The sequence below is a fragment of the Monopterus albus genome, unplaced genomic scaffold (assembly GCF_001952655.1).
Source record: "Monopterus albus unplaced genomic scaffold, M_albus_1.0 scaffold506.1, whole genome shotgun sequence".
NCBI classification, from domain to species: Eukaryota; Metazoa; Chordata; class Actinopteri; order Synbranchiformes; family Synbranchidae; genus Monopterus; species Monopterus albus.
Window position 1 is genome coordinate 60,108 of NW_018128386.1, and position 10,228 is coordinate 70,335.

At 40.0% G+C, this 10,228-nt stretch overlaps 2 protein-coding genes across 2 annotated transcripts in view; both read left to right on the forward strand.

The window, feature by feature from the left end:
- Positions 1 to 7: 7 nt before the first annotated feature.
- Positions 8 to 1,044, forward strand: LOC109952864 (extracellular calcium-sensing receptor-like; the record flags this gene model as incomplete). The annotated part of the gene is made up of 1 exon (XM_020588157.1): positions 8 to 1,044. A coding segment is annotated over one exon (717 nt), but the record flags the coding sequence as incomplete, so codon positions are not given.
- A 2,267-nt stretch (positions 1,045 to 3,311) lies between these two features.
- The window catches only part of LOC109952855 (extracellular calcium-sensing receptor-like), an 8,435-nt gene continuing 1,518 nt past the window's right edge, over positions 3,312 to 10,228 (forward strand). Inside the window, exons 1-7 of the mRNA XM_020588147.1 lie at positions 3,312 to 3,436; positions 6,483 to 6,771; positions 6,897 to 6,983; positions 7,243 to 7,512; positions 9,464 to 9,670; positions 9,769 to 10,044; positions 10,175 to 10,199. Of these exons, the coding sequence (XP_020443803.1) occupies positions 3,327 to 3,436; positions 6,483 to 6,771; positions 6,897 to 6,983; positions 7,243 to 7,512; positions 9,464 to 9,670; positions 9,769 to 10,044; positions 10,175 to 10,199 (1,264 nt within the window). The 5' untranslated portion in view covers positions 3,312 to 3,326. The remainder of the gene's footprint in view (positions 3,437 to 6,482; positions 6,772 to 6,896; positions 6,984 to 7,242; positions 7,513 to 9,463; positions 9,671 to 9,768; positions 10,045 to 10,174; positions 10,200 to 10,228) is intronic.

Genomic DNA, 10,228 nt, shown 5'->3' on the forward strand with positions numbered 1-10,228 from the left:
TCCTATTGTACGTGCCAACAATTCAGAACTGAGTTTCCAGCTACTGATGTCACTAAAACTGTGTTTCCTGTGCTCATTGCTGTTTATTGGACGTCCCACACTGTGGACATGTCAGCTGAGACATGCAGCATTTGGCATCAGCTTTGTGCTTTGCATGTCATGCATCCTGGTCAAAACCATGGTGGTTCTGGCTGTGTTCCAGGCTTCTAAGCCAGGAGCTGGAGCCGGTCTGAAGTGGTTTGGTGTTTTGCAGCAGAGAGGGACAGTTCTGGTTCTTACTTCTCTTCAGGCAGCAATCTGTACTGCCTGGCTTGTTTCTTCCTCACCAACACCTCATAGGAACACCCAGTACCACAATGACAAGATCATTTATGAGTGTGTAGTTGGGTCCACAGTTGGTTTTTCACTGCTACTTGGCTACATTGGCTTTCTTGCTCTCCTCAGTTTTCTGTTAGCATTTTTAGTAAGAAAACTTCCAGATAATTTCAATGAGGCTAAACACATCACTTTCAGCATGCTTATTTTCTCTGCTGTTTGGGTGGCATTTGTTCCTGCTTATATAAGCTCACCAGGCAAATATGCAGATGCAGTGGAGGTATTTGCCATCTTGGCTTCTAGTTTTGGCCTCTTGGTGGCACTGTTTGGACCCAAATGTTACATCATCCTGATGAGACCAGAGAGAAACACAAAGAAAGCAATCATGGGTAGAGGCATCACCAGGTAATCAGATTAGCCAACAAGGCCTCCAGTGTAAATGACCATGTAGCTGTTTGTTCCTACCCTCTGATTTGACCTGGCCAAGTGTACTGCTAACAAAAATATGCTGTAGATAAATCATGCAACAGTGTTTCCAGAGCTGGACTGGTAATCTGGCACACCATGCATTTCCCAGTGGGCCAACCCATCTTGTGGCTGATATAATTTAATTTTAGATTCTTATTTTTAAAAACAGATGGCCAACAACAAGCAGGGACAGTGGCCCAGTGGTTCATTTTCTATACTGACACCAGGCTCGCCCAGTCACATGTCTAAAGTCTTACTTTGGTCCCACCCCTCTTACTCTTTTGTTTGTCATGTCAGTCAGATGCCTTGGCGCACAGTCAAAAATTCTGTGTGTTCAGATCAGGGTGTCAATCCAGCTAGCGTTAGTGATAATAAGATAACATAACATTAATAATAATAATGCTATCACAAAGTGAAAGGGTCACCTACTGCTGTTGGTGAGTCAGTAATGTCAAATAGCGTAGTTGAAGCTTCTTGATATTACCAGCTTTGTGGCAACTTCAAGTGGCTAATGGTATCTAGCTAATGTTATTTTGTCAGCATCACATTGACTAAGCCCATTGCTTTGAGTGGCCTAGGTCCATACTGTATCATCATAATATTGTTAAAATTATTAGGCTAAAGGATTCCTTGATAAAAGTGCATAAAAGGCTATATACCATACAACACCTGGAGCTCTGTTGTACTAAAACATATTATGTCTGCTTATGTTTAATTAGCCTTTGTGGGAAAAAATGCATTTTCAACAACAGATAACAAAGTTGTCATGTGTTTTTTTTTCATCCAGTTAGGGTGGTACATATTAAGGTATATGTGGTATGGATTACTGATTTAATTATCTGTAGGATAGTTTTCCACCTACAACACGTTGACTTTGAGCTGCACCTGGTAGCACATGACCTTTATGTCAAACTCCCCACACAAACAAACAAGCACAGCACTGATTTAATTGACTTAACACATACAATGACCTATTAGTCCTCTCTCTCAGTGTTAATATAAAACAAAAAAGTGATCTATTAAGTGTTTAAACTTTATGCAATATTCTTTTTCTTTTGATGATAAGCACAATATTTTGGGGCATTTGACTAATGCTGTCTCACAAAGTCTCCAGAGGTTGCCCAACAAAATTTATTATGAGGTGTACCATGCTGCAACCTACTGGGTAATTTGTTTTTGTGGGAAGACAATCCCAAATGTAACACTTAAATTAAGTTCATTGACACTACCAGTAGCAGCATATTGCTAATACAATTGGCTGACATTGCCACACAATTATGATGTTTATGTCTCTTATTTATTTAACAGCAGTTAGCAGTTGATTTATTTCATTGAAGCCCTTTTTATCCATTTCTGCTCTTCTCATTATAAATTGATTTCAGTGTTATTCCAGTCCCCGTGGGCCACAGGCCAAATGACAAAGTGGTTGCCAAGACAAAAACAACACGGCAGTCAAATACAGGGACCCATAGACCAACTCTTGTTCTTACTCGGTCACTAGGGATGCCAGCATACACACACTGAGCCACACACAATTCACTGTCAAGATACACAGATACACACACCTCTGACAGCTGGATGGTGGAAATCGAATCCTGCTAAAGGCCAGGTATGCATGTGCTGCTTGTATGGTTACTGTATGTTTGCTAATGTGGGGGTGGCCACCGCAGGTGTATTGATGAGCAGCATGTCAGCAGTTAGTGTGGTGGTCATTCCCTGGACATATGGAATACATAGTCTCAGCTTGGCTTCCACATGCTTTCCATCCCTCAGTGATAAAGTGGAGAACATGTTCACCCCTAACCCTGATAATGCTGCAGATACTTAGGAAGGACTATACGGCATCAATATAAATAAGCAAAATGTCATCTAATATGACAGAGAACACTGGAAAAAAGGAGGAGTACAGGTTTATTCCTTTCATCTAGGAAAATAATATGTGGGGAAAAACTACAACTGAATTGGGAAACAATAAATAATTTTAATAATCACTGATCGTGGGGTGGTGAAGCTGTGGATTATCTCAGCCTGCTAATTTCATTAGCAGCCACACATATGCTGTATTTCACTGTAGAGCATCATTAAACTATTTTGATATCATCATAGAAAAACAAGAAAACCAAAGTATTCACAGAATAATTCACTAAAAACTATATGCATATTTAAAAATATTTATTTTAAAGAACATTAATCAATTCCAATATAGACTTGGAGAAATGATAAAACAAATCTAAACATTATTCACCATTTTTACAAAGTCACTGTCAAAGGAAATGCATTTTAGGCCCTGCCCCCGGATCTTCCTCTGCCCTGATGGGAGGTGTGCAAGATGAAACAATACTGCATGGGAATAAAAATGGAGCATCATAGTGATAACTCTTGACTGGGCTCAGTAAAAAGTAAACCACAGCAAGGTCATGTGGGCTTTATCAGACCCCAGCTTGTTATTAACCATGTTGTTGTATTACCACTTTCTGTGTTCTGTTTCCTCCCCTCTTTATTCCTCCTCCTGTCAGTTACAGGGACAGTTTCATCTAAATGGGATGCACAAAGCTGGAGATGCGATTCTGGGTGGGCTGTTTCAAATCCACTTCTTTTCTGTCTTTCCTGACTTGTCTTTTACCTCAGAGCCACAACAGCCTACCTGCCACGGGTGAGTCTGTCAGTGAAACAGCAAAGCAGAGGATGATGAAAATCAATTCCATTAGTAGAGAGCAACTTAGATAGAAAGAAAGAAAGAAAGAGAGCAACTTAGATAATTAGTTTGCCTCATTTATTTTTGATTTAAGTGTTATAATTGCTGTTACTATTGCATTGGGTAAATTATTTGCAACATAAATATGCCTGCTCTGTTGCTCTAATATGTTGTATTTTTTTAATAGTAGACAGTGGTATTTTGTGTTAGTTTTGATGTTCTAGGATTTAAACGAGCCCAGACCATGGCTTTTGCTATAGATGAGATAAACAAAAGCCACAACCTGCTGCCAAATGTGACTCTGGGATACAGTTTGTATGATCACTGCAACATACTAGAAATCGGATTCCGTGCAGCATTGTCATTATCCAATGGTCAAGAGGAACAAGTCATATTAAATGAGACCTGTGTAGGAATCCCTCCAGTCCTGGGGATTGTGGGTGATTCTTCCTCTACACGTTGTCTTGCTATTTCCTCTGTGTTAGGTTTGTACAGAGTACCTATGGTAAGTGTTGCTCCCCTATGATTTATTAATTTTTCTGAATTATTTAGATTTTACAATAAATATAATGTCATATGGAAACTTGATCCAGTCAACCTTACAAAGTTGACATATGCAGAATCTGTGTTTTTCACAGGTGAGTTATTTTGCCACATGTTCCTGCCTGAGTGACCGGCAAAAGTTTCCATCCTTCTTTAGGACAATCCCAAGTGATGCTTTCCAGGTAAAACACTAATGAAATTTAATCAAACTCATTTAACAAAGGTATCAGAATGAATACCCCTATACTGCATTTAAAATTATTTTGCTTTTGTGTTTTACCAGTCATATTTCTTGTCTTGTAAATGGAGTTGTATGGTCTCAGATAACAATGTGGAACTAAAAAAATATGTGTATGGTCTATTGTGAAGCCTGTTCGGAAAGTGTCTAGTGAAAGGTTATTCTCTTCTGTGCAGTAATCCCTCCACTTTCTATCAACGTAGGTGCGTGCTGTGATTCAGATTCTGAAACACTTCAGCTGGACTTGGGCAGGTCTACTGATCAGTGATGATGACTATGGACTATATGCTGCCCGATCCTTCCAGTCTGACTTGGCTCAGTCTGGTGGAGGTTGTCTGGCCTACTTAGAGGTTTTGCCCTGGAGCAAGGACACAGCTGAACTAAGGAGGATTGTGAAAGTGATGAAGAAATCCGCAGCTTGTGTGGTCATTGTCTTTGCACATGAGAGTCACATGATTGACCTTATGGAAGAGGTTGGGCTTGAAATACAGCTTACTTATAGTTTAATGTTTATTTGTCAGATGGGAAATTTTTATTCTGACACAACAACATCTGCAGCTAAGCCCATCAAACATACAATATTCATAATTGTGTAAATGCTGTATAATTATTTTAAAAGTGTACAGTAAATCCTATTGAGGTTTAATCTGGCCTGACAAGGCAGTGACATTACACTGTTGCAGTCAGGCTGCTCCGCCTGTTCTTACAGGATGCAGCCAGAGGGGATCTGCAGCTAGTGTTTGGGAATCACAGATCAGATTCCAAATTCACCTTAAATAATTCCATGTAGATGTACAAAATAACACATGAAAGCAGCTCATGAGACATGATAAATAGTAAACACCCTGCAGATGCCCAGATTAATAAAGTTTGGGCAGCAGGTAAAGTCAGACCAACATCACTGTGAACTGCTGTCACTGTTAAGTTACAGTTCAGTCAAATGAACGAGTTTCACACAGACATGCCTTCATTACTACCACGAGGATATACACTGTGTTTGTTTTTGCATTTTATTATGGATTAATCAGCCTTGAAAGCAGCTGTAAGTGGAAATAAAGTGGGCAATGCATCCACTGGCTGTGCTCTCTGGCAGACCACAATCAGTTTCACCTTAAACGCAATGATTACAATATGATTTTATTATATTATTTTAAAAAACAGCAAACTGTTTTTAAACATACATGCAAATTCACTGGGGCCTGCCCTCACTAACGATGCAGGAAAATGTAGGGGTATGGTATTGCTTGTGCACTTAAAGGTTTTGGGGAAGCCAAAGGAGGTCCGTTCCACTCTTGTGAACTGGCAAACCCCCAGCAGGGAAAGAAGAAAAAAGAGAAAAAGGCTGCAGATGGGGTGTGGGGTGTGCATTGGGTGGGTAACAAAAAGTGGAAGCAGAAGTATGATGGTTTCTGTGGGTTTAAATAGTGTGAGAACAGAAGAGTGTAGTTTGGGTCAAGTCCCACTGCCAAACTTTATATTTATTATTTCCATTAAACCCAAGGTGTCCCCCCTGCATTTTGCACACGGCATGTAGCTGTGAGTACATTTTATTAAAACTGCTGCTGGTTGCAGAATCAGGAACTTTTTTCTTCCATGCACAAAAGCTCATTAGCAGACCACTGATTAGATATTTATTTCTATAAATTATACTTCTATAATAAATAGCTTTGTCATCCCAATTTAGAAATGTTGTACATAACTGGCAGAACAATAAGATACAAGGAAAGAATCATTATTTTCATATTTCAATGTCATGGCATCAATCAGGTTTCTGCCCTGCCCATTGGACATGACTAAAGCCAGCCCCGACTCCACCTGCACACGATGTGTTCTGCCTCTCCTCCACAGTGTGTCTGGTAACGCCTGGCTGTGTACAAAAGTGTGCTACGTCTGTGGTCACCAAAACTGCAAAACATTGTTGAACACACCCATATGTCCTTTGCGCATGGACTTTAAATATAACTTTGGAGCAAAAAATCTTTCTTACCCATCTCTGTCCAAACACTGGGAACCAATAGATGAACTGCATTTTGTAATCTAAGATTATAGTTGTAATCTCACACCTTGAGACAAATTTGTAGAGGTGTGGAGGCACTTTTCCCAAAATAGCTTTGTAAATAAAATATACCAATCACTCAGTTGGCAAACAGTGAGAGATGACCTGCCAAATTGGGCACTATCATGTTGTATTTTTTAAATTTAACCGTTGTATTTTTGCGTTAGTTTTGATGTTTTAGGATTTAGGCAGGCCCAGACCATGGCTTTTGCTATAGATGAGATAAACAGAAACCACAACCTGCTGCCTAACGTGACTCTGGGATACAGTGCCTATGATAACTGCAACATACTGGGATTCCGTGCAGCATTGTCATTATCCAATGGTCAAGAGGAGCAAGTTAAATTAAATGAGACCTGTGTAGGAATCCCTCCAGTCCTGGGGATTGTGGGTGATTCTTCCTCTACACGTTGTCTTGCTATTTCCTCTGTGTTAGGTTTGTACAGAGTACCTATGGTAAGTGTTGCTCCCTTATAATTTATAAATTCTTCTGTATGATTCAGATTTATCATTAAATATAAAGCCAGTTGTAACCATGAACCAGTCAACCTTACAAAGCTGACATATGCTGTTTTTCACAGGTGAGTTATTTTGCCACATGTTCCTGCCTGAGTGATCGGCAAAAGTTTCCATCCTTCTTTAGGACAATCCCAAGTGATGCTTTCCAGGTAAAACACTAATGAAATTTAATCAAACTCATTTAACAAAGGTATCAGAATGAATACCCCTATACTGCATTTAAAATTATTTTGCTTTTGTGTTTTACCAGTCATATTTCTTGTCTTGTAAATGGAGTTGTATGGTCTCAGATAACAATGTGGAACTAAAAAAATATGTGTATGGTCTATTGTGAAGCCTGTTCGGAAAGTGTCTAGTGAAAGGTTATTCTCTTCTGTGCAGTAATCCCTCCACTTTCTATCAACGTAGGTGCGTGCTGTGATTCAGATTCTGAAACACTTCAGCTGGACTTGGGCAGGTCTACTGATCAGTGATGATGACTATGGACTATATGCTGCCCGATCCTTCCAGTCTGACTTGGCTCAGTCTGGTGGAGGTTGTCTGGCCTACTTAGAGGTTTTGCCCTGGAGCAAGGACACAGCTGAACTAAGGAGGATTGTGAAAGTGATGAAGAAATCCGCAGCTTGTGTGGTCATTGTCTTTGCACATGAGAGTCACATGATTGACCTTATGGAAGAGGTTGGGCTTGAAATACAGCTTACTTATAGTTTAATGTTTATTTGTCAGATGGGAAATTTTTATTCTGACACAACAACATCTGCAGCTAAGCCCATCAAACATACAATATTCATAATTGTGTAAATGCTGTATAATTATTTTAAAAGTGTACAGTAAATCCTATTGAGGTTTAATCTGGCCTGACAAGGCAGTGACATTACACTGTTGCAGTCAGGCTGCTCCGCCTGTTCTTACAGGATGCAGCCAGAGGGGATCTGCAGCTAGTGTTTGGGAATCACAGATCAGATTCCAAATTCACCTTAAATAATTCCATGTAGATGTACAAAATAACACATGAAAGCAGCTCATGAGACATGATAAATAGTAAACACTCTGCAGATGCCCAGATTAATAAAGTTTGGGCAGCAGGTAAAGTCAGACCAACATCACTGTGAACTGCTGTCACTGTTAAGTTACAGTTCAGTCAAATGAACGAGTTTCACACAGACATGCCTTCATTACTACCACGAGGATATACACTGTGTTTGTTTTTGCATTTTATTATGGATTAATCAGCCTTGAAAGCAGCTGTAAGTGGAAATAAAGTGGGCAATGCATCCACTGGCTGTGCTCTCTGGCAGACCACAATCAGTTTCACCTTAAACGCAATGATTACAATATGATTTTATTATATTATTTTAAAAAACAGCAAACTGTTTTTAAACATACATGCAAATTCACTGGGGCCTGCCCTCACTAACGATGCAGGAAAATGTAGGGGTATGGTATTGCTTGTGCACTTAAAGGTTTTGGGGAAGCCAAAGGAGGTCCGTTCCACTCTTGTGAACTGGCAAACCCCCAGCAGGGAAAGAAGAAAAAAGAGAAAAAGGCTGCAGATGGGGTGTGGGGTGTGCATTGGGTGGGTAACAAAAAGTGGAAGCAGAAGTATGATGGTTTCTGTGGGTTTAAATAGTGTGAGAACAGAAGAGTGTAGTTTGGGTCAAGTCCCACTGCCAAACTTTATATTTATTATTTCCATTAAACCCAAGGTGTCCCCCCTGCATTTTGCACACGGCATGTAGCTGTGAGTACATTTTATTAAAACTGCTGCTGGTTGCAGAATCAGGAACTTTTTTCTTCCATGCACAAAAGCTCATTAGCAGACCACTGATTAGATATTTATTTCTATAAATTATACTTCTATAATAAATAGCTTTGTCATCCCAATTTAGAAATGTTGTACATAACTGGCAGAACAATAAGATACAAGGAAAGAATCATTATTCTCATATTTCAATGTCATGGCATCAATCAGGTTTCTGCCCTGCCCATTGGACATGACTAAAGCCAGCCCCGACTCCACCTGCACACGATGTGTTCTGCCTCTCCTCCACAGTGTGTCTGGTAACGCCTGGCTGTGTACAAAAGTGTGCTACGTCTGTGGTCACCAAAACTGCAAAACATTGTTGAACACACCCATATGTCCTTTGCGCATGGACTTTAAATATAACTTTGGAGCAAAAAATCTTTCTTACCCATCTCTGTCCAAACACTGGGAACCAATAGATGAACTGCATTTTGTAATCTAAGATTATAGTTGTAATCTCACACCTTGAGACAAATTTGTAGAGGTGTGGAGGCACTTTTCCCAAAATAGCTTTGTAAATAAAATATACCAATCACTCAGTTGGCAAACAGTGAGAGATGACCTGCCAAATTGGGAAAGCAGGATACAATGCTGTATTAATATTTTTAAAGTTGTAATACTTTGTTAGTACCATGATAGGCAGAGTCCAACATGTTTTATTTATGGATCAATGGTCAGAGTAAGATCCAAGGGATAAGATGATAAAGGGAAAAACACAGGTTACCAGTTTGGTCCAAGATGTTACAACATGAGAGACACAATAAGCTGCGACTGAACAATGTTAAACACAAACTGTAGTTTATGAAGTGCCAATGTCATGCACAGGTGATGAGGCACAATGTGACCGGCCTGCAGTGGATAGCCAGTGAAGCATGGACATCAGCTACTGTGCTGCAGACCCCTGACCTCATGCCGTATCTGGGTGGCACACTGGGCATTGCCATTCGTCGAGGAGAAATACCAGGGCTCAGGGATTTCCTGTTACAAATACGCCCTGAACTACGCCTGAACAACAGCAATGAAAATAATGTGGTGAGAGTTCAGTCTTTCAATCTGAGCTGGTATTTGAAAGAATAGAAAAATACATATATTGCCATTGTTTATAACATCCATTTTTGAATATATTTTAGGTAAATCAGTTTTGGGAATACACATTTCAGTGTAGATTTGCACCACCTTCACCAGGCTGGTTGGAAGCTGGAGGAGCACTGTGCACTGGACAGGAAGATCTAGAGAACGTGGACACTGAGTTCTTGGACATTTCAAACCTTCGATCAGAGTATAATGTTTACAAGGCTGTGTATGCGCTGGCATATGCCCTTGATGACCTGCTGCAGTGTGAGTCAGGGAGAGGGCCTTTCAGTGAGCACAGCTGTGGCAGTCTGCAAAGACTGGAACCATGGCAGGTGTGATACCAAGTTACACTGCACCTGTTAATATGAGTAAATCCAGTTCTATTGTATTTCTTGTGAAATAGGATTAAGGGGATTAATATAAATCTATGAGATTGCTTATCATAAAGTGCTTAACAGACAGCTGAAAGGATTTTACCTACCACTGGGTGACAGCAGAGAAGTCTACATCTTGTCA